At 38.1% G+C, this 24,533-nt stretch overlaps 1 protein-coding gene across 4 annotated transcripts in view; it reads left to right on the forward strand.

The window, feature by feature from the left end:
* The first annotated feature begins 4,500 nt into the window (after nucleotides 1–4,500).
* The window catches only part of grid2 (glutamate receptor, ionotropic, delta 2), a 646,068-nt gene continuing 626,035 nt past the window's right edge, over nucleotides 4,501–24,533 (forward strand). For all 4 annotated transcript variants that reach the window (XR_007892871.1, XR_007892870.1, XM_051653314.1 and 1 more), the window contains exon 1: nucleotides 4,501–5,279. Coding sequence is in view for 2 of the 4 variants with exons in the window: in XM_051653314.1 (XP_051509274.1) it covers nucleotides 5,192–5,279 (88 nt within the window). In the remaining 2 variants the exon portion in view is untranslated. The remainder of the gene's footprint in view (nucleotides 5,280–24,533) is intronic.

A 24,533-nucleotide genomic window follows, 5' to 3' on the forward strand; every position in this document is an offset into this window, starting at 1 on the left:
CAAAACCCCATATTAATTCTGTTTGCTTGCTGATAAATTATTCATTTTCAGAAATACCTCTGTTGGTGAGCTATGAATGAATGTGTTCAATAGGTTGGTGTGGAGTGTTCTAGGTGAGAAATAAGCAGCCTGGTCTCGTAAAATCACGTTACTATACCTAAATTTTCACAAAATGATTTTTATGTGGCTTGTTGTACTTATCGCAGAAGTTTACTGGTGAAATGAACACTAGAAGCGCTACAACAACAATTAATTTTATTTACTTTCTCACAAATCACGAGTAAAACATTATCAGTTCATAAACACTTTTTACTCTGTTCTTCACACTACTTTTACTATAGCTTGTGTCTTGTAAGTCGATACATTTTAAAATTTGCATTACATAACGATCACATTGAACAGTAGCTCAACTGATAGATGATAGCACTTGCGATGCAAAGGACAGAGGTGCGATTCCTGAAGAGCGCACAAGTTGATACATGAGCCAAAACTGTTATAGAAACATCACAAAATTGCTTCAGCAATTGCATTTTTGACATTTTTTTTTTTTTTTATGACACTATCGGTTAGGTTTAGGGTAGGGTGGTAGGTTATGTTGATTTAAAACTCGATAGAGCATTAACCATAACCTCACCTATTTGGTAAAAGATTTAAGACTTAATTCAGCTCGAAACTGCTGTGATATGTGTACGGAACCACATAATATCAGTTTACATAAATGTCGACACATTCATGTAATTTTTATGAGATCAGGCTGGAAATGAACCTAGGTGGAACTTCTACGAGATTGAAACATGGTTACTGAGGTTTTTGTGTAAAAGACAAATTTCATAGTGGATTTCAAAGAGTTTGAAAGGGTTACCAGAAGCTGCATATATTTTGAGGTGCTGAAGAATGACACAAAGGACTGTGTTCTTCAGCAAAACACTGGAGCTTATCTTGAGTGACAGTGCAGACTTCATGTGACAGCTTGCATGACAACATCCTTACAACAGTTTAATTCCCATGCACTACATGTTTACATGGCATCCATTAAGTGGCTTATCAATATTTATGCTTCTTAAAAGACAGGAGGATAGAATCAGAGTCAAAGATGAATTGAAACCCATCCAGTAGAATCCCACGTGCCTTTACATGCATCTTCAATATATGGCCAGCTATGGTACACTAGTAATGGCATGACTGCAATAGCTTATATATGTTGTGAAGTTTCAGAATGAAGCTTTGCCATTATTGACCTCTGTATTTTTCTCCTGGGATGCATTGATATTCGGCTCCTCCCCTTTTGTCTCACGCAAGATCCAATCACACTGTTTAATGAGACATCACTCTCTCTCTCTCTGTGTGGATTTGATCTAGATGCTGAGACAACGTCATCTACATATTCCCATCTCCTATAATCCTTTGGGTTCGCTGGGTCACATTGTAATCAACAATGTCATTGAATGGATAAATAGGCCATTAAAGTCAAGCCACACAAACTTACATTCACTGAGCACTTTATTAGGAACACTATACTAATACTGGGTAGGGCCTCCCTTTGCTTTCAAAACAGCCTCAATTCATCTTTCCATGACTTCCACAAGATGTTGGAAACATTTATTTGAGATTCTGGTCCATGCTGACATGATTGCATCAAGGAATTTCTGCAAATTTATTTCATGCAGTGAATCTCCCGTTCTACCACATCCCAAAGATGATCTATTGGATTCAGATTCAATGACTGGTAAGGCCACTGAAGAACACTGAACTCATTGTCATGCACATGAAACCTGTTTGAAACGACTTTTTCTTTGTAACATGGTGCATTATCATGCTGGAAGTTGCCATTAGAAGATGAATACATTTTGGCCATGAAGGGATGCACATGGTCAGCAACAATACTCAAATAGGCTGTGGAATTCAAGCCACCAGCCTAGACTGTTGACACAAGGCAGGTTGGGTTAATGGATTCATGCTGTTGGCACTAAATTCTGACCCTACCATGTGTGTGCCTCAGCAGAAATCGAGATTCATCAGACCAGCCTCAGCTTTCTGTTCTTGGCTTCTGCTGTTGTAGCTCATCTGCCTCAAGGTTCACGTGTTTTGCATTCTGAGATGCTATTCTGCTCACCACAATTGTACATAGTGGTTATCTGAGTTACCCTAGCTTTTCTGTCAGCTCGAACCAATCTGGCTATTCTCCGTGGACCTCTCTAATCAACAAGGCTTTTCCATCCACAGAACTGCCACTCACTGGATGTTTTTTTAATTTGGCACAATGTTGAGCGTGAAAATCCCAGGAGATCAACCGTTACAGAAATACTCAAACCAGCCCGTATGGCACCAACAATCACATTTTTTCCCCCATTCTGATGGTTGATGTGAACATTAACTGAAGCTTCTGACCTGTATCTGCAAGATGTTATGCATTGCACTGCTGCCACATGATTGGCTGATTAGATAATCAAATGATTAAGTAGTTGTACAGGTGTTCTTAATAAAGTGCTCAGTGAGTGTATATTAAAAGGTCGTACGTTGTGACAGTTAAACAAGGCTAGAATGTCAACTGATAAAACAATATTACAAGACCTGTTTTTCTAACACTGTTGACTTGATATTATGCAGCGTTGTTTGTTAACTCTAGATGCGATTAGGCATGTGACAAAATTCAGTAAAATGTATATTACAGTGATTAACATGCAAGATATTGTTACTGTGGGCACTTCAAAATACCATAAATAATTCTAGATAAACTTTAGTTAATTTTTTATTATTTTTTTTTTATTTTTTATGATAGCACAATAGTTTTTTTTCTATCAACAAATCAAGATTCACAACACTGTGTGTGTCCAGCACAAATGACACTCTGATGTAAACAGACCAATATGGATGAGAAGTATGGTTGAAGGAGAAACGGAGCCGACCCTTTAACCGCCTTCTAAAAGTCAGAAGTTTCGGAAGTATTTTGGGTTCCATTAAAATGCAGATGGATTGTTGGACAAAGATGGTTTCCCCTTTGTGTAAAAGTGGCAGCAAGTCATGGGAACACCTCCAACATGTTCACTCATCTGCGGGACAATCATCCCATGCAATTCAGCAAGATAAGCTGTGACAGTTCTTTCCAAACTGTATTTGAAAACTGAGAGACAACACTCTAAGTGACAGCTAAGACAACAAATAAAATGAACTGTTACCATTTGCAGATAGTGTGTAGCTTGCTTTCAAGTGGCTGAAGAGTTGTTCGCTAAACAACTAAAATACAGTTGTAATCAGCTAATATTAAGTCCTGTAATTAATAATGGCAATGTGGCACATAGGTGATTTCAAAATTAAGTTCAAGTTAGAATGCAACACAGTCATACTTTGCCATACAGTGTGACTGAACTTATTACAGTGTGAGTGAACTTGAAGTTATTAAATTTGGCTTGCTATCCAGAAAAAAATAAATAAATAAATAAACATGCATACTTTTGTTGAAGCCTAGTAGCTGGCTCGATAAAATTTGTCTAGCCTTACTTTAATATTAACCACTACAAGACAAATTGTAGGTCTGAATCTGTAATGATCAGTGGCCCTGTGCCATAATGACCATTTAAATATCAAGACATCAACTTAATGTTATATTTGGCTATGTACTGTATCTATGGTGTTTATGGTAGTTTTTTATTAATGTTCAGAGTTCTTTGTTATCTGTCACTTTAAATGGGCAGTTTGGTATTGAAAAATCAACTGTTTTTAAGAGAACAAAAATAAAGTTTGTTTATCTTTCAACCCGTTTTTGTAATGTAATTCAGTATTCGCGATAATACCGCGATAATACCGTATACCGTGATAAAAGCTTCAGCAATTATTGTGATGTGAAAATTTGATACCATCACATGCCTAAATGTGAGTGATCTTTATTTTATCTTCTGAACTGATGGCTCATTGAAGTTTCTTTGAGGTAGAAGAGTCAGCACATCTCCTGAAGGTCACAGAAAAATAAAGAGAATTTAAATGACGAGTACCAGTACAAACAGAACCGTGAACTACTTTGTTTTTATCTGCCTCATCGTAAATTACATTTTTGTAGATGTCCAATGACACAGTGCCATTAAGCAGACACAAATGATCCAAACAGAGCAGGGTGCATTTGATGAATATAGTGGGTAGACTGTACACTGTGCTCACTGAGCAGTGCAAATCCAATTTGTGTCTGTCATTAAAATTACTTTTGAACATCATTTGAAAACACGTGATGCCATTGAAAATCTTCCTATCCTCGAAGATGAAAGAAGTGCATGCACAGGAGCAGACAATACTTTTCATCTTTCAGACACAACTAGCGCACGATTTCGTCAACAAAAACAGTTTGTTTAAAAAATAATCTGTCAGTAGGCTAGTTGCCGACTGAAAGATTGACAGTTGCCGGACAAGGGAGGAGCCAAACTCTCACAGATGAGCCTTCTCTATTATCATAAACTTCCTCCGCCCATTCTCTTTGGATTCTCTGTCGTCGTCCCCCCTTCCGTCTCTATCTCTCTCGCTCTCTTTCCTCTGTGTTAATTCAGTTCTGGACAGCGCCGGGTACTGATGCTGCTGCCCGTGTAGTCGCATCTATCCTGGGGCCTCCTCCCACTCATCACTAGCTCGAGAAGCCGCATCTCGAGCCGTTCTTTCTATGTCGCAGAAAAGTCCTGTTTCTCCGCCGCACTGCATCGGAATAAGGGCTCAGTGAAGAAAATGTACTTCAGCTGATTTTTAACTGAAATATCGCCGACTTTGGTGGCTGTGAGAGGTGAAACCTGTGGTTTTCTGCATTAGCGCCAAATGAAGTTATGTTCATTCCAGTCGCGCGCTGTGATGGTGAGATGCGTCGAGTTTAGCGCACGGAACCCAGATTTATTCGGCTAGACGGGAGAAATTAAAAGACCAGTGTATGAGACATTTTTTTTATTTTTTTTACTTTGTTTGATATTGATTTGGATTGGCTGGAGAGCATTTGCTTGGAGCATCATGATGTTTTGACGGTGCGGGAAATCTCCAAATGGGTTACTAAAGATTTCGCCTTCAAGTAAACCACATCCAAGCCAAAATAAATAAATAAAATAAAAATCAATCGACAGAGAGCAGTCTGAAAGGAGCATAACCAGCCTCTCATCACAGGATTTGAAACTATCCTCGCTTAGGCATCTTTCTGCACCTTCAAGGAGAATAGATTTTAACCGAGATGAAAGTTTTTCCTGCAGTATTGTTTCTTATCACATTTTGGAGTCTGGAGTGGGAGCCTGTGCTTCCAGATTCAATTATTCACATCGGTAAGTTCAGATCTCTGATACATCGCCTATTGCTCATTATATTCTCTCCTATTGATTTTCACATATGCTATTTCCACACTGAGAAAAACAATGCATTGTAAAATCAATTTTTCTGAGACGATCAATTTAATTTCCATCAGACATTTAGCTTCACGGGAAATGAATTAATGCAGCTTCGCACGTCATATTTTACTGCATAAATCCAGTTGGGGATTTAAAAGGTTGTGGCCATTATATTAGGTAATGAGATGAATATCTCCATTTGTCCCCATCAATACGTCCATTATGTATATATACACAGGCTGAGAACAGGTGGTTTGAGAAGAAACGATCTCTCGTGACGCCGCATTGTAGGCTACATCGTTTGACAAACAGAAACTTGGGTTTGCAAAGACTAAGATTGTTAGAGATACTCTTGATAAAAGGACCGCAAAGGGGGTGTATGCGCGTGCATGTTTCAGTGACGGGTACGAGGATTGGCATGCGCGAGATCGGATAAGATCCAAGAGAATTTAAATCAGAGGTGCTGTTTAAGACTTGGTTCCTCCGAAGGGCCACTGTGTGGAGGTGGAGGCCAGGGCGTTGGGGATTTGGCAGGAGTGAATTTGGCATAGGAGCATGCGCGTGCTTAATTTAATTAAAGCTTGATTGATGCACTAAACAAATACATATGCGATGTGCCTGTATTCCTGGCAGTGTGATGTGGTGCATGCCTAAAGGTTGGTAAAATGACAATAATGCTTTATACAATGCATTATACGAAGAAGAAGAAGAAGAAGAAAAAAATAAAAAATAAAAAATCCAAAAATGATTCATTCTCATATGACAATCGAGATGGCCGAGGTGTCTTAAAAATTAGATTATGGAGTTGAGTATGCCACAACGAAAACTGTTGTGCACGGTAGCCTACCTGCGTCTTCGGCACCACTTGATGGATGCACCATTAATGTAATCTGACATACGATTAAAACGCATACAAAATCAGATTATATATTTATGCTTTCTTATACTGCAGTGCAAAAAAAAAAAAAAAAAAATGCCATTGCGTGTTTCAGAGGGACGCTTGACTTACTCTGCATTAGGGATAGTTTTGACTGTCTTTAATAATCCCCTTTTAATCTTTTCTTCTGTAATAGCTCTCCACGAAAAAGTGACGCCATTTAAAAGAGAAAACGACATCGTTTTCTATTAGGCGAGACGTCTGATGAAGGCATTTTATCATACGCGCTTTACTTGATTGTAGAGGAGCGTCCTAATGATCTGTACACCAAGAGAAGTGTCTCGCGCGCAGTGCGCTGCATAGCAATTCCGCAGCTCCTTTAGGAGCCCATTGAGTAAATCACAGTGATTTATGTCTGTGGAAAGTCCAGAGTTTCCAGCAGTAGCCTATGTGTGTGTACGGTTTGCACACTTCGAAGGGTGCACCTCCAAATGCACCCTTTGGTACCAAAAAAGAAGTGCCAAGAGGCTGTATAGTTAAGCTTTGAAGTTGGTTCCAGCCTAGAGATTCATGATTAGGTAATTATTGCTGAAGCTCTTCTAAACTCTGTTTACAAAACAAGTGCAAACGTTTGGTTTGGCAACTGGTCCATGATGAATTTTGAACAAGTTAGCTCTATCTCCACCTAGTGGCTGCCATGCTATCTCCAAACTGAAAATGCTCCTATGGGTTTTTAACAAGTTATAGGATCCTATATGCTCTTCTAAGCAACTATTTTGGGGGATTTTAACATTCATCATGTTTTTCAAAAGTACTGCAATGCCAGACATTTTAACTGACTGTAATATTAAGATTTTCTCCTGAGAAATTTGCACATTTCTAATGTGCTTGCCAAATTTGTTGGGAGTTAATGCATTAATCTGTAATCACATATAGTGCCTGATTCAACTAAATGAAGTCTAAATTCTACTCACCGCTTTGTATAGATGTCGAGTGTGGGCTAGATTTTGTCTGTGACAGTTTTAATGGTGTATCGACCTCATTCTCAAAGATTTGACATATTGAGAGCATGTCTGGGACTCTTAGGGGGATATCACAACACTATCCAATGACAGTATGCGTTTTCAGTTTGGCTGAAGCCTCCTTGTAATGTAGGTTACATGCATGACAATAATAATTACACAACTGCAAATGATAGAATACATGTAGAAAAGGAATCAAATCTGGCGGGGAATCAAATCATTCTCCCTGTCCTTCGCACAGTCATGGTGAGTTACATGTTAAACTCTAAAGCCAGAGGAAATTGTAGAATATAATCCTGAGCACTGCATGGTATGTGAGCCAGATCGGTAGTGCCATTTCTTCAGTCTATTTTTGGACAGATCTGCTATGGCCTCCATCCAAAGAACATGCTGATAATGAGACGTGGTAGCATGGAGACTATCCTTCATAGTGTTGGATAATCTCTCTGTCTTTCCTTCTTTGTAGTCATACAATATAACTTGGAGTTAATGAGGGACTGTGCTTGTAAGGTCTTGTAATTACAAACAGTGCAGTAAGATGTGTTTGTTTTGATTGGATGGCTGTATTGTGTTTGCTCATGTGTTGTAACAGATAATGAAAAGTTGAAACACTAGAGATGGAAGGCTTTTCCAAAGATGATAAGGTTTTTGGACTTCAGGTTATTATTTGGGCATTAGAAGAAGCATTCTTTTCGTTATAGCAGCATTTGACAGAAAATGTTCTCACTTAACTGGCATGTTGTGCAACATGAACCTCTTGAGACCCGATCATGACTGCTGCGTGCATTTTCCATCTCCCTTTCTGATCTGTTATTAGTAGCCCCTAAGAAACATTTAAATTTTTTTATTTTTTTAGAACAAGAAGTTTACCAAAAAAATATATGTCCACATATGTGGACAGCGGGACTATTTTGTGACATTTTAAATAATACAAAGCTGTTCAAATTGTTTATTATGTTTCCAGGAGTGTTGGTTATTCATGTTTTTGAGACGTTACAGACATTACATCAGAAATTAGCATAAATACTTATTTTTCAAAGTGATGGCCACATCATCCAATGTACTGATGAATCCACGTACTGATTACCATTGTCCCATGTCTGCCAAACATGTTGAGTGGTCCAAACATCATCTACAGCCTGCTCAAATTTTAAAAATGGAGGGGGCCTGGGTAGCTCAGTGGTAAAAAGAACTCCAGCCAGGTCTCCTAAGCAACCAAATTGGCCTGGTTGCTAGGGAGGGTAGAGTCACATGGGGTAACTTCCTCATGGTCGCTATAATGTGGTTCATTCTCGGTGGCGCGCATGGTAAGTTGAGCGCAGATGCCGCAGTGGATGGCATGAAGCCTCCACACGCACTATGTCTCCGTGGCAATGCGCTCAACAAGCCACGTGATAAGATGTGCAGGTTGATGGTCTCAGATGCAGAGGCAACTGGGATTCATCCTCCGCCACCCGGATCGAGGCAAATCACTACGCGACCACAAGGACTTAAAAAGCACATTGGGAATTGGGCATTCCAAATTGGGTGAAAAAGGGGAAAAAAATAAATAAATAATAATAATTTTAAAAATGGCATATCAGATGAAACTAGAGATTCCAGTCTTTTGACTCAAACAGGTTTCAATGTAAAAACTTGATTAGGTTTCTTACCAGATGTAGTTTTGTTGGTGTTTCTCCCAAAGACAAACTTCGCTGTGATCGCCTCCATGTTGTTTGGTCATATGACTCTATACGTCGAAAGTTGAACCTTTTACTGACAGCCCAGAATCTCCTGAACTGAGATCAGTCAGTTTAAATGAAATAAAATTGTGCATTGCACAGAACAAAGCCAAAATACTGCATCTACTCATGTGGATGCAGGGTCGCACAAGGTTAAGAGTTTAGTCAAACCAAGCATAATTTCTGTAAAGGGAATCTTCAAGATATCAGAAACCCTGCTATTGTAAATCAGTTAGGCTATCAATTTAACATTTAAATGTATGTATAGGCAGAAATGCACCTTGAAATAAATGTTCACTTTAGTATTTGCAGCCGCACATTCATATGCAATTTGTGATTATATTGTTATTCTCAACATAAGGAAATCATTTTACAGAAGGGCATGAGCAATTAAGGCCCAAATGTAGAATTGCATGACTAAGTTTTCTTTAAGTTGGTGAAATAGTGATTATATTGAGAGGCCATCAAAGGTGTGACAAAATAAAGGTTTTCCTGTAGGGGTGCCACTGGGAACATTTGCATTTCTTACTCTGGAATTTGTCCCAGGCCCATTAGGGAAATCTTGATCATTTATGCTTCTAAAACTAATCTGTGGTTAGAGGAAACCTACAAAGATCATTTGTCCCTGAAAATGAATTCAGTTTCCCTCTCACATCATGTACATTTTTTTTGTTGAAAAAATGTGCATTGTGTCAAAGATTGTCATGTGCATCATGAAAATCAAGCACAATCTAAAATGTATTTCTATATAAGAAAATGTTAACATGTTATGCATTTATGATCGTCAACAATGTTTTCTCAATGGAAGAACCCCTGAAGGATAACCATGTCATATTCTATAAGAATCATTTGACTTTTATTTATTTCTACTAAATGTTTAATCTCCAGTAATTATAGATTTGCAAGGGCAGTCACTTTAGTTGGCCATGTGTATAAAAAAAGAAATATTTGCCAATGGTGTGCTGAAAATCCTTTTTTAGAGTTAGTCCTCATTTTATAACATTGCGAGGCAAAAATTGAGTCAATTAACTGTGGCAAATTTACCAATAACGATTGAATGGGGAGTTTGGTTAAATGCTATTGTCTGTTTTTAAGTGTTCTCATTTATTTAAATCTACCATATTTCTTTGAAGTTTTGTCGTAAGATTCTGAAAACATAAGGGATGTTCTCTATTGTCTCTTTGAATTCATATAATACTGAGACGCTGAGTAATTTCCTATGTGTTTAATAGTAAACAGTTGACTGCAACGCAGTGTTACGCTGAACACGTCAGTCAAGCCTGGCTGCAGGCATTATGGTTTGTTACTGCATTGCAACACAATACATTAGCTTGTTTTGCTCCACTTACTGCTACGCTGTCATCCATAATATCCCCATGCAAATTCAAGGCTTTTATTGTAATAATATCAGCTGAACATGGAAACACAAAAAGTGTGGATGGTTCTGGATTAACAAATGCTGATACTCCAGAAAAGACTTTTGATCCATCTTAAAGGGATAGTTCACCCATAAATGAAACATTTACTCACCCTCATGTTGTTTCAAACCCACTTGACTTTCTTTCTTTCTTGGATCACAGAAGTAGATGTTATTGATAGTATGGAAAAAAGATGCATTGAAAGTGAATGGTGACTGAGGCTGTCAGTACGTTTTGTATTAAGAAATTCATATGAGTTTGGAACAGCATGAGGTTGAGGAAATGACGAAAAAAATAAATAATATATATATATATATATATATATATATATATATATATATATATATATATATATATATATAAGCAATATCACACGAGCAAGAGTGCGATATGGCCCTACATCAGCCCTGCTGTGATTACCTACAGCGGCTGAATCACAGCAGTGCTGATTTAGGGCCATATAGCATGATTGCAAGTGTGATATTGCTTATATACAACTGTTCAATGAACAAGTACATTTTTACAAATTAGAAAAAACTGAGTACAGTCATAAAAATTTTACGTGATGGATCAGAATCTGCCGTTGCTGGTTCAAACAAAATGATGCATCCAAGCCTTTGTTAGTAATTCAAAAATGTCACTTCAGAAATAGTATCATGGCTTGTGCTGTTTCTAACAAGTTATTGGATAAACAAGTATGTATGTGTGTGTGTGTGTGTGTGTGTGTGTGTGTGTGAGAGAGAGAGAGAGAGAGAGAGAGAGAGATATGGAGCATGTGTCATCACCTGTTGCCACTCCCAAGCAGAGATGCTGTCAGCTTTCTGAAGGTCAGCATTCTTAGTGGAAAAATAGGCATCCAAGCGGGGGTATTCCTCCCTATTTTGTGGTAGTCGGTGCGCAAGAGTCATTCACTATTCACCGCAATCTCCTCTGCCATTTTAAACAGCATGTCCTCTCCAATGTGGAAAGTCCGGTAAGAGGTAAGCGCATTGAGTTCTGTAATTAATCAGTCTGTTGTGTCTCTCAGTTGTGATTAGCCGTAATGCTGAAGTTGTTCGTTTAAAGCCGTTTAAAGCTATTTCCTAGCTTTAGTAGTGTAGTAGTAATACAAGCAATCACGTAGAGCTGTTGTATGTAAACACTGACTGACGCGGATTCACTTCACTTCATCAAATGGCTCATATTACACACAAAAATTATCTTTTGCCACCACCTGCTGGCTAACATATGTAATGTAAAAAAAAAAAAAAAAACATGTAAAGAGACACATATACCATAACTCTTAACACATCTGCACTGCACTTACACTTTAGTTTAGAACCGCACGAACACAAGCGGAGTGATACAAACAGTGAAGCGTCCGAGTGCTGATGGTGTGAGACCATCAGTACTCATGGAACGTCTCTCGTCCAATCAGATTCGAGGACCGGAACTAACTGTTTTATATATATATATATATATATATATAAATTTTAATGCACTAACCCTTTAAGATTTATAAATACCTAGGATCCATGCAGATTAAGTCATCCATCAGTCTTTCTATAAACAAGTACCCATCGCATACTGTAATACTCTGTGTAGTCACCTTCCAAGCACTGCTCTAAAGGGAGCGAGTCCCCTTTGAGAAGTTGTGTCTCTGATCATTGCTTGCTCTCGCACAGGGAGCCTTGGGCCTCCTCCTTTGACTTTTGTTCTGTCTCTCTCTCTGTATCTTTTTCTTTCTCTCTTTCTTCCCACCTGCTTGGTCCTCTTCAGGAGCTTTGTGCTCTGATCTTCTTCGAAAGCAGATTAGTTTAGTTTGTGGGGTGTATTTCTTACCATCATTACAGTCACTCCCCTGTAGGAGGCAGTATAGAGGCTGGATCTGTGAAATGCAGTGTTGTCACTTGCTTGTTCTTTCTCATCACATTATAAATCACAGTTATTTGCAGATAGCCTTTTTGTAGAAGGAAGAAATCTCTCAGCCTGTACTGCAGAGAACATCTTTGTCTTTTATTACATGTTTGTTTCTGTTGCTTTCTTGAGATGTATTGTTTACACCATCCTGAACAGCACTGTGGCAGCAGTGGAGTCATTCAGGTTCCTGGGCTCTACCATCTCTCAGGACCTGAAGTGAGACACCCACATAAACTCCATTGTGTAGAAGGCTCAGAAGAGGTTGTACTTCCTTCGCCAGCTTAGGAAGTTCAACCTGTCAGTGGAGCTGCTAACTCAGTTCTACTCAGCCATCGAGTATATCCTGTGTACATCTATAACTGTCTGGTTTGGTCCAGCCACCAAATCAGACAGAAGGAAACTACAACAGACAGTCAGGACTGCTGAGAGTATTATTTGTGCCTCACTCTGGACCCCACACACCCTGCCCACTCACTTTTTGAACTGCTGCCCTCTGGCCGACACTACAGATCACTCAGCGCCAGGACAACCAGGCACAAGAACAGTTTTTACCCTCAGGCCATTTACCACATGAAGAATTAACTGCCTTCAGGACTCCCATAGTGCAATAATGTATAAATATGTCATGTACATATGTAAATTCACTCATATTTAATTCAATAACTGGACATACCCCTACCTTGCACATATATTACCACTTGCACATGTACATACGCTATGTTATATGTCCTATTTTTTTGTATGTCTCTTTATACTCTTGCCTTGTTTTATATTCTGTGCCTCACTGTAATGTTCTGTGTGCACTTGCTTGTTTCTCCTATCACCAAATGAAATTGTATACATGAGCACACTTGCCAATAAAGCTCATTCTGATTCTGATTTTCAGGTAGACACTCACATTCTCTCTCTCTCTCTCTCTCTCTCTCTCTCTCTCTCTCTCTCTTCCTAAGTCTGGTGCTTTTCTCCTTGTGTTTGAAAGGATGCTGTCTTCTCATTTCCATAGAAGATTGTTGCCCAATTTCTCTCTGCAAATCTGTGTTCTGATGATATCATGTGACAAATATATTGTAGATAGTTTTGAACTCGTTAAATAAAACAAATTATGAATTGTGCAGCAATACTAATGCAAATGATTTATTCAATTATTCTGTTCTAAGCATAAGTCTTAAAAAAATGTAAGCTTTAAATCCTCTTCAGAAGAATCCTGCTCTAAATCATGTGGATATTGTTGTTTGGTCTCACTAATGCCTTTGTAGTTAGTAAAAGTCAAATCCCAATTTATGTTACAATAGACCCTTGTCTCATTATTTTCGAGACCCACACTTAGTTCTTCTTCTTTCGGCTGCTCCCATTAGGGGTCGCCACAGCGGACCATCTATGATCCGCATATTTGACTTGGCACAGGTTTTACGCCGGATGCCCTTCCTGATGCAACCGCAGTGGCTGGGGGACTCTCACTCACACCCACTGGGCAATTTAGAGTCTCCAATTCATTTAACCTGCATGTTTTTGGACTTGTTGGGGAAAACCAGAGCACCCGGAGGACACCCAAGCAAACACGGGGAGAACATGCAAACTCCACACAGAAAGGCCCAGTTGAGCCGGGACTCGAACCCGGGACCTTCTCGAGACCCACACTTAGTTCAATAAGTGAAAAAAAGACAGAAAAAACACAGTATCAAAATGAAAACAGGCACGCACATGCAAATGTGCCAGTTTTTCTCATAAATTCTAATGATTGGAAACAATAACAGCTAGGCAAAATGCAGCTCATTTTATAGTAATCTTGCAAAAACTAGCACCAGTCTCTGGTGCAACCTCTATGGACCCACTTGGTAATAGCCTCTATATTCTGATAATCTTGTGTGTGTTTAAAGCAATCTCAAACTCAGGTGAGTATACTAGTGCTTTAGGTCTGTTATTTTCTATAGGGCTTTCTAGAGGGTTATAGAAGAACCTTTCAATAGTGACTCTATAGAAATTTCAAAAACCTTCACATCTTCCAACATAGATGTTCTTAAAGGTGAAATGTGTAATTTCTGTCACTTAAGACCCTTGTCTCATTTAATGAGACCTCCACTTAGGTCAGTAAGTGAGAAACAGGCAGAAAACTTGAACACACCTACATGCACAAACATGCCAGTTTTGTCAGAAAGGCTAATGATTGAAAACAATAGCAGCTCCGGATGAACTGTGCAAATAAGAAAGAGAAACACAATTTAGTTGTGAGGATGTGATTTTCTTTACAGTATTAAATTAGGTGTGTTTATCTGAAGAAAACAGAAAATGAAAACCAGGATGTAGTGGAGCAACAACAGAGTTTTAAAAAGTTAGCCTCTAAAGTACTGAAAGCAATGAAACTGTTGTATGTTCATTCTGAGAAAATGGAAGTCAGTGGGACATTGCTTCTAGACACTGCTGCTGGTTAATAGGGCTTTGTTCCAATAGGCAAGACTGCATCAGCTTCAAGGCTCGGAACCCAACCAGGGAAGTGCAGGGCTAAAACACTGAGCTCAGGCATTGGTTTGTAATGTTGCTCTTGGGACAACCTCCATTTCGATTTAATGCACCATGAAAAGAGGACAAACCCATCCCTTTAGGATAGGAGAGAGGAGAAAGAAAGGCGACCGAATGGAAACGTGATTCGAAGACTCAAACTCAGTCCCTAACTGCATCTTCTTGAATATCCGTATTGGCGAGTTTAAGCTTCCTGCAACTTGTAAGTGTCAAACATTGTTCCTCATCATCTGCTGGCTAAAGGAGCATGTTGGAGATATTGCCATCTGGGAAAGCCAAACTGTAGATGGGATTTAGGGCCGTCGCACTAACATTTTATAGCAACCATTCAGATTACTGTAGGTACATTTCGCATTTGGTTAGAAATGGGCTATATCTGTGATATCTCTATTACTGTTAGACCAATGAATGAACTGAATCAAAACAAAATGTGCTGTCCCATTGTGACTGTGATTGAACTAATTTAGCCTTATCATAACAATTGTGGATGTCAGTCGCAAACATTTAATGTCTAAAGGGGTTTTTAAGAATTCAGAAACATCCAACGTGGTCTCGTAGAAACACATTACCATACCAAAAGTTTTGCAAAATTATTTTTGTGTGGCTTGTTGTATGTACACCATTGCAGCAATTTCCTGGTGAAATAAATAATAGAAGACCTAAAACAATGGCTTTTATCCCCTTTTACACAAATCGTGATTAAAACGGCAGATTACCATTTCATCCAGTTTCTCACAAAATGCTATTTTATGACATCAAACACTTTTACTATACCACATGATACATTATAACATTTACATTAGGGGTGTCACGATTATATGGTTTCACTGTTAACTGCGATTTAAAATGTCACGGTTAATTTAACCGCAAGAATCTGTGAAATGTTTTATTTACACATGACAAAAATATTATATGAATATAATATATAAATATATAATATAAAAGAGTTTTTCAGTGTAAGCCTAAATGTGAAAAGGTCTTGTGCTTGTGCCTGGGTAGTTAGTGCAGATGTTACTATATACTTATGGATAGTGTCCATGTGTGTTTGGCCAGGTATGGTGGATTGAATGTGAACTTTTCATTCACGTGAAACTGGGGCTACACACAAATGTCAAAATATAACAGTGGAATTCAATCTACTATACTTATATCAACCAAAAAAGCAACTTAAATTGGCTGTTTGGGAGCATTTTAATGATGACGGATGTAAAACATGCAGACAGATATAAAGATACACATCCTACAAATGGGACAGGAAGTTCCACTAGTCGTGAAACAACAAACTAGTTAATATTTTTAGCTGTGGTGCATTTAAAGGGATGAATTGAGAGATGCAACAAAATAAATCAAAACTCCAACTACATTTACAAGCTTGTTCGAGATTTGGTGAATAAAAGTACTAATTTCTTTCCACAAGAGAAAACTGTACCATAACAGCAAACAAATCTGTACATTATTCCAAACTTTTGGCTGCCACTGTAAATACATTACAAAATATTTTCAATTCAACAAACACTGTAAATATGTAAGTAAGTGAGAAGCAGGCAGAAAACATGAACACACATACAAACATATTGAGAATTTTTACAAATAAACTCCTTGCATCTATGCAGAGGTTTGGTAAACATCTATGAAAAGCCCTGCCCCATAAACTTAATGTTTTTTTTCTTTACATAGTACATTTGATATAGTGGGCGGCTGTGGCTCAGGTGGTAGAGTGGGTTGTCCACTAATCGCAGGGTTAGCAGTTTGATTCCCAGCCCACATGTCGAAGTGTCCTTGGGCAAGACACTGAACCCCAGAGTTGCTCCCAATGGCAGGCTAGTGCCTTGCATGGCAGTTCTGCTGTCTTAGGTGTGTGTGTGTGTGTGTGAATGGGTGAATGAGACACAATGTAAAGCACTATGTAGAACCACTAAGGTTAAAAAAGGTGCTATATAAGTGCAGACCATTTACCATAGTAGCAATTAAATGTTATGTTTGGAATTCTATTTTTATTATTAAGTTCCAAACTTGTGGATATTTAATGTTAAAATGTAAATAAAAACAGCTTGTGTCATTATTATAAATGCAACTTCATAGCATCATATATATTGATAGAATGTGAAGTTTGCAAATTTTAAAAAAGTAAAATGTGATTAAAATGATGAAAAGTGAAATATAAAATATACATTCTCACATACTATAGCACATAAAGTCATATACTGTATATGAATACCATATACAGGTGCATCTCAATAAATTAGAATGTCGTGGAAAAGTTCATTTATTTCAATAATTCAACTCAAATTGTGAAACTCATGTATTAAATAAATTCAATGCACACAGACTGAAGTAGTTTAAGTCTTTTGTTCTTTTAATTGTGATGATTTTGGCTCACATTTAACAAAAACCCACCAATTCACTATCTCAAAAAATTAGAATATGGTGACATGCCAATCAGCTAATCAACTCAAAACACCTGCAAAGGTTTCCTGAGCCTTCAAAATGGTCTCTCAGTTTGGTTCACTAGGCTACACAATCATGGGGAAGACTGCTGATCTGACAGTTGTCCAGAAGACAATCATTGACACCCTTCACAAGGAGGGTAAGCCACAAACATTCATTGCCAAATAAGCTGGCTGTTCACAGAGTGCTGTATCCAAGCATGTTAACAGAAAGTTGAGTGGAAGGAAAAAGTGTGGAAGAAAAAGATGCACAACCAACCGAGAGAACCGCAGCCTTATGATTGTCAAGCAAAATCGATTCAAGAATTTGGGTGAACTTCACAAGGAATGGACTGAGGCTGGGGTCAAGGCATCAAGAGCCACCACACACAGACGTGTCAAGGAATTTGGCTACAGTTGTCGTATTCCTCTTGTTAAGCCACTCCTGAAACACAGACAACGTCAGAGGCGTCTTACCTGGGCTAAGGAGAAGAAGAACTGGACAGTTGCCCAGTGGTCCAAAGTCCTCTTTTCAGATGAGAGCAAGTTTCGTATTTCATTTGGAAACCAAGGTCCTAGAGTCTGGAGGAAGGGTGGAGAAGCTCATAGCCCAAGTTGCTTGAAGTCCAGTGTTAAGTTTCCATAGTCTGTGATGATTTGGGGTGCAATGTCATCTGCTGGTGTTGGTCCATTGTGTTCTTTGAAAACCAAAGTCACTGCACTCGTTTACCAAGAAATTTTGGAGCACTTCATGCTTCCTTCTGCTGACCAGCTTTTTAAAGATGCTGATTTCATTTTCCAGCAGGATTTGGCACCTGCCCACACTGCCAAAAGCACCAAAAGTTGGTTAAATGACCATGGTGTTGGTGTGCTTGACTGGCCAGCAAACTCACCAGACCTGAACCCCATAGAGAATCTATGGGGTATTGTCAAGAGGACAATGAGAAACAAGAGACCAAAAAATGCAGATGAGCTGAAGGCCACTGTCTAAGAAACCTGGGCTTCCACACCACCTCAGCAGTGCCACAAACTGATCACCTCCATGCCACGCCGAATTGAGGCAGTAATTAAAGCAAAAGGAGCCCCTACCAAGTATTGAGTACATATACAGTAAATGAACATACTTTCCAGAAGGCCAACAATTCACTAAAAATGTTTTTTTTATTGGTCTTATGATGTATTCTAATTTTTTGAGATAGTGAATTGGTGGGTTTTTGTTAAATGTGAGCCAAAATCATCACAATTAAAAGAACCAAAGACTTAAACTACTTCAGTCTGTGTGCATTGAATTTATTTAATACATGAGTTTCACAATTTGAGTTGAATTACTGAAATAAACGAACTTTTCCACGACATTCTAATTTATTGAGATGCACCTGTATATGTGACAATGTACCTTCCCGGTTTGCTTAATATTTTTTCAGTTTCATTACGCTTGCATGTTGCCAAAAGTCTGGCGAGTAAAAACAATAATGTACTACCCAGTGGCGATTCTTCCTCCAATGTGTCCATAGAGGGTTACACAATGTTTCACTTTTCTGGGGAAATTAATCCACAAATAACTTACAGTAATCTCTGCATATTAAACAGGGATAGGAAAATGTATTTTAATATTGAACAAAATACACCACCTTTGCTTTAAGCCAGACTTGCTCTTTAACTCGAGTGTATTCTTTCAGTAAGTGGATAATTGTACATTATTGCTATCTCACACTATGTTACCATCAGTGACTGCCACATCAGCACTCTAGCTCATCTCACTCTCCTCTCCTGCACTTGGTTTGATAACCTCATAAGTCTCAGCTATTTCCAAATGCCCCAGCCCAACAGTATAGGAGATCTCTGTTTTAACCACTGCTCTTGCCCCAGTTTTACAGCTACAAACGGCTCCCTTGACCTACTTCATCATCCCCTACTCATCCTCTTGAAGACTTGAGTATCACTTTTGTTCACTGTTTAATATTGTGTGACCACCCAGTCAGGCCATCAGCGATTTGATCTTATCTTTATTTCCCATTGGTTTCCTTTATAACTTGAGTGATATCTCAATGGATGCACCCTCATCTTTGTGCATCTCAAATCCCTGTCATTCATCCAAGAACTTTGACTTGTGTGAAAATGTAGTGTCCTTAGATGTGTGGGAATGCAATGTCCTTAGATGTTTTCCTTGGCCGACAACCTACACGCAGTTGTGTTGTGGCTGAGCACTGCTGTGTTTATGTTATTCACACATGCAAAGCATCACTTGTGGATTACTCTAATGACGTGGCGTTGACAACACCATGGTCAATGAAGCGTAATGATCTAAATACACTTGCAATATTAATCTGTGTCCATACTGAATATTTTAGCTGCTCAAACATTTTTCAAAAATAAAATTTTTCACCTTGGCTAAAAAAGATTCCAAGTAAATTGTTGTGCTAGTACTAAGGAAAAGGAAAGCATATTTTAAGAGTTCAGGTCTATAAACCTTATTTTTCCCACTGTGTTACAGTTTGATAATTGGTTTGTGCCACCAAACTGGTGCTGTTATAAGGGCGATTTGGGAACTGGGTTGGCCAGCCTAATTGAAGGTAGTGTGAGGAGACATTGCCTGAAAATGGGTGAGCGGTGACAGAATGACACAGTGCTTGTCTCTTGGAGTGAAATTAGCAATATTTTGTGGATTGTTTGAGCTGCTGGCAATGGCCTGTCAGTCTGTAACACAGCCAGTCCGTTGTGCAATTTGCCACCATCTACTCAGCTCTCATTTAGTGAGTTCCCCCATTCTGCTCACACTCATGTCATCTGACGGGGAAATTGCCTTTCTTGTTATCGGATATCGCTCTTCACACAAAGCTTGGCATAAGCACATCATGCTTAAAGAAATAAACATTTTGAGGAAAAAAATTTGTTTATCACAAAAGGTTTGGAGTCAATCAAGTCATTTTTATTTGTATAGCGCCTTTCACAACACACATCATTTCAAAGCAGCTTTACAGAAGATCATGCATTAACAGAAAATGAAACTGTAATATCTATAATGTCTTAGAGTCATCATTGTGTAGTTAAATAAATTGTGTAGATAAAATACGATTGTGAATTGTGTTTAAAAATAAGTAATTAAATAATAATTGTATTTATAACCCCAGTGAGCAAGCCGTAGGTGACTGTGGCAAGGAGCACAAAACTCCATAAGGTGTTGGTTAATGGAGAAAAGTAACCTTGGGAGAAACCAGGCTTACTGTGGGGGCCAGTTCCCCTCTGGCTAACATGATGAATATTATGCCAAAATTATTTATGTATAGTGCAGTTCATGGTTTAAAATTATTAAACTAAGTAAGTGTTAAGGGTCAGTGTTTAAACAAAGATTTTGTATGAACTGTAAGATTAATGACTAATGTCTTTGAAGTTCATCCTGGATTAACTGCAGAAGTTCACATAGATGCAATCGTCTTAGTTAGTTGGCTGATGAAAAGTTGGCAATTAATTGATAGTCTATGCATTCCATTTCAAGAGTGTAGTCCATCATTAGACCAAGGTGATGCAGGCAGAGATCAGTTAGGTGCATCGCAGTTCAACCTGGCCAGTAATTTCGGTGAGGTCTATCCTAAGTCCAAGGTTCAGTCAATGGCATATGAAGTATCCCATGTCTTATGGTTGGAGGTGGTATCAGTTCATCCTCTGAAGTTCATTGTAATTGACTAAAATGATGTTGGGCTGGCACCAGCTGCTATTAGTCATCATCACTCAGTGACACGTAGCAGTGGAGTCCAACACGAAGCAGGAATGGAGCTGGATCCAGCCAGTTCTAGTGATCTCAGGATAGGAGTCCTGAGGTTGAGACAGGGAAACAAATAAAGTAATATTAGCATAGATGCCATTCAATTTATTGCAGAGTTATAGATCACGATCAATGTTTCTGGTTTCTGTTTCCGGCAGACCTTACCAAATCAGCCTAACTGTGAGTTGAAGGATAAATTAGGTGTATGCCTGTATGTCTTTAGTCTAGACTTAAACTGAGTGAGTGTGTCTGCATCTCGAACAGTGTTAGGGAGACTATTCAAATACTTTAGGAGCCAAATATGAAAAGGATCTACCTCCTTTTGTGGATTTTGATATTCTAGGAACTATTAACAGGCCAAAATTTTGCGATCGTAATGAACGTGATGGAATATAGTGTGGTAGAAGGTCACTTAAGTACTGCGGAGCTAGACCATTCAAAGCTTTGTACGTAGTTAACAGAATTTTCAAATTAATATGAAATTTAACAGGTTGCCAATGTAACGACGATAAAATGGGGCTAATATGATCATATTTCTTGGTTCTAGTCAGCACTCTGGCTGCTGCATTTTAAACCAACTGAAGTTTATTTATTGATCTTGCTGGACATCCTCCCAGTAATGCATTACATTAATCTAGTCTTGTGGTCATGATTGCACCGATTTCACATCTCCCGTTTATGTCGAAAATACTAGAAAAGGTAGTATCCTCCCTTTATATGTTCATTTCTACAGAGAAATAGTATATATGAACAATTTCAGTCAGGATTAAGGCCTCATCACAGTACAGAGACTGCACTTATCAGAGTTACAAATGACTTGCTCTTATCATCTGATCGCGGCTGCATTTCACTTCTAGTGCTTTTAGATCTTAGTGCTGCATTCTTTGTATAAAGTTACTTAGGTATGTCAATATGCCATTGTTTGATTGTTTAGGTACAACATATACACACATAGTTATCTGTATATACATATGTGTATTTGTATTTGTTTTGTTTCTTGTGATGATTGTGTTTGTTTTTTATTTTAATTTTTTTTATTTCAATGTTTTTATTTTATGTAAAAGCCTAACCAGGGACGAGGGATGCAAACTAGCTTTATGCAATATGCCCTATGTACATGGCATCGGTTGTCTGTGTGTAACAATGCCTAGTGTATTGTCCCTGTTAAATAAACAAACAAAATAAAAAAAATAAATAAATAAATTAGTTTTTCGGCATCAGCAACAGAGAGCATGTGTCGTAATTTTGCAATATTTATTTGGTGGAAGAATGCTGATCTACAAACATTGGTAATTTGATTTTCAAAGGACAGATTGGTATAAAATATAACACCTAAATTCTTCGCTGCTGAAGATGATGTAACAGTACATCCATTGAGAGTCAAATTATATTTTAGTGGCTTATTTTTAGAGATATTTGGTCCAATAATTAGTACCTCTGTTTTGTCGGAACTGAGTAGAAGGAAATTTCTGGCCATCCAATCTTTTATTTCATTGATACACTCTGCTAATTTGGGAATTGTGAAATCTCATTGGGTTTTGAAGAAATATAAAGTTGGGTATCGTCAGCACCACAGTGGAAACTTATTCCATGATTCCTGATAATTTTTCCCAGGGGAAGCATATACATGGAGAAAAGCAGAGGCCCTAAAATTGATCCCTGTGGCACTCCATACTTTACTTTTGTTTGGTTTGACAATTCCTTATTTACATAGACAAAGTGGTAGCGGTCTGCTAAATAGTACCTAAACCATGCTAATGCAACTCCACAAATGCCAACACAATTCTCTAGCCTATTCAAGAGAATGTCGTGATCTATCGTGTCGAATGCAGCACTAAGATCTAAAAGCACTAGAAGTGAAATGCAGCCGCGATCAGATGATAAGAGCAAGTCATTTGTAACTCTGATAAGTGCAGTCTCTGTACTGTGATGAGGCCTAAATCCTGACTGAAATTGTTCATATATACTATTTCTCTGTAGAAATGAACATATAAAGGGAGGATACTACCTTTTCTTGTATTTTTGACATATACAGGAGATGTGAAATCGGTCTATAATTAGCCAGTTCTCCAGGATCAAGTTGTGGCTTCTTAATAAGCAGTTTGATAACTGCCATTTTAAAGTTTCTTGGGACATGTCCTAAGGATAGTGAGTTAATAATATTAAGAAGAGGTTCTGAGATTACAGGGAATACCTCTTTTAAGAGCTTGGTTGGTATTGGATCTAACATACATGTTGTGGCTTTTGATGTTTCGATAAGTTTTGTTAGCTCATCATGAACTATGACAGCAAAGGATTGAAGTTGCACGTGAGGAAAATTATGAGACACTGTTTTCTGAGGTACTGAGACAGACGATTGCATAATTCCAATTTTATTTCTGATTATTTCAATTTTATCAGAAAAGAAATTCATGAAGTCATTACTCTTGTGCTGTAATGGAATATCTGGTTCAGTTGAGACTTTATTCCTAACCAATTTAGCCACAGTACTGAATAAACAGCTAGGAATGTTGTAGTTATTTTCTATGAGTTTGCTAAAATATGCTGACCTGGCAGCTTTTAGTGCCTGTCTGTAGTTACAGACACTATCCTTCCATGCACCGCGAAATACCTCTAATTTTGTATTCTTCCACTTGCGCTCCATTTTCCGAGCTGCTCTCATGAGAGCATGAGTGCGATCATTGTACCATGGTGCAAGGCTTTTTTCTTTAATTTTCTTTAATCGAAGGGGGGCGACACTATCAAGAGTGCTAAAGATGACTGTATTTATATTTTCTGTTATTTCATCAAGTTCTTCTTGGCTTTGGAGTTCACTGAATGTATGAGATAGATCTGGAATCTTATTAGTGAAGCTATCTTTAGTGGTTGAAAAATAGTTCTACCTGAACGATAGCATGGTGTAGATTGAGTAACATTAGATGATTGCAGCATAAAAGAGATGAGGTAATGATCCGAGATGTCATCGCTCTGCAGCAGAATTTCTATAGTATCAACATCAACTCCATATTTAATTACAAAATTAAATCTAGCGTATGATTATGGCGATGAGTTGGTCCTGTTACATTTTGTCTGGCTCAAAGAGAGTTGAGAATATCGATAAATGCTGATCCCAGTGTGTCATTTTCATTATCTATGTTTGTTGAAGTCACCAACAATTAAAGCTCTATCTACACTAACTACAAGATCTGATTACAAATTAGCAAATTCACCAAGGAAATCAGAATAAGGCCCAGGTGATATATATATACTGTAGCAAGGGTAAAAGATGACAGAGTTTTTTTATTTATATCTGATGGTGTCACATTAAGCATTATTAGTTCAAAAGACTTAAAGACTTACATTTATATTCTGTTCTCTGAGTAACACCAAAAACTTCACTGTAAATTGTACAACACATCCTCCTCAACCCTTCAGACGAGGCTCATATTTATAACAATAACCTGGGGGAGTAGATTCATTTAAACTAATATATTCATCCGGTTTAAGCCAGGTTTCAGTCAAACAGAGCACATCCAAACTATGATCTGTAATAATTACATTTACAATTA

Source organism: Myxocyprinus asiaticus, chromosome 24 (genome assembly GCF_019703515.2).
Source record: "Myxocyprinus asiaticus isolate MX2 ecotype Aquarium Trade chromosome 24, UBuf_Myxa_2, whole genome shotgun sequence".
Taxonomy (NCBI): domain Eukaryota; kingdom Metazoa; phylum Chordata; class Actinopteri; order Cypriniformes; family Catostomidae; genus Myxocyprinus; species Myxocyprinus asiaticus.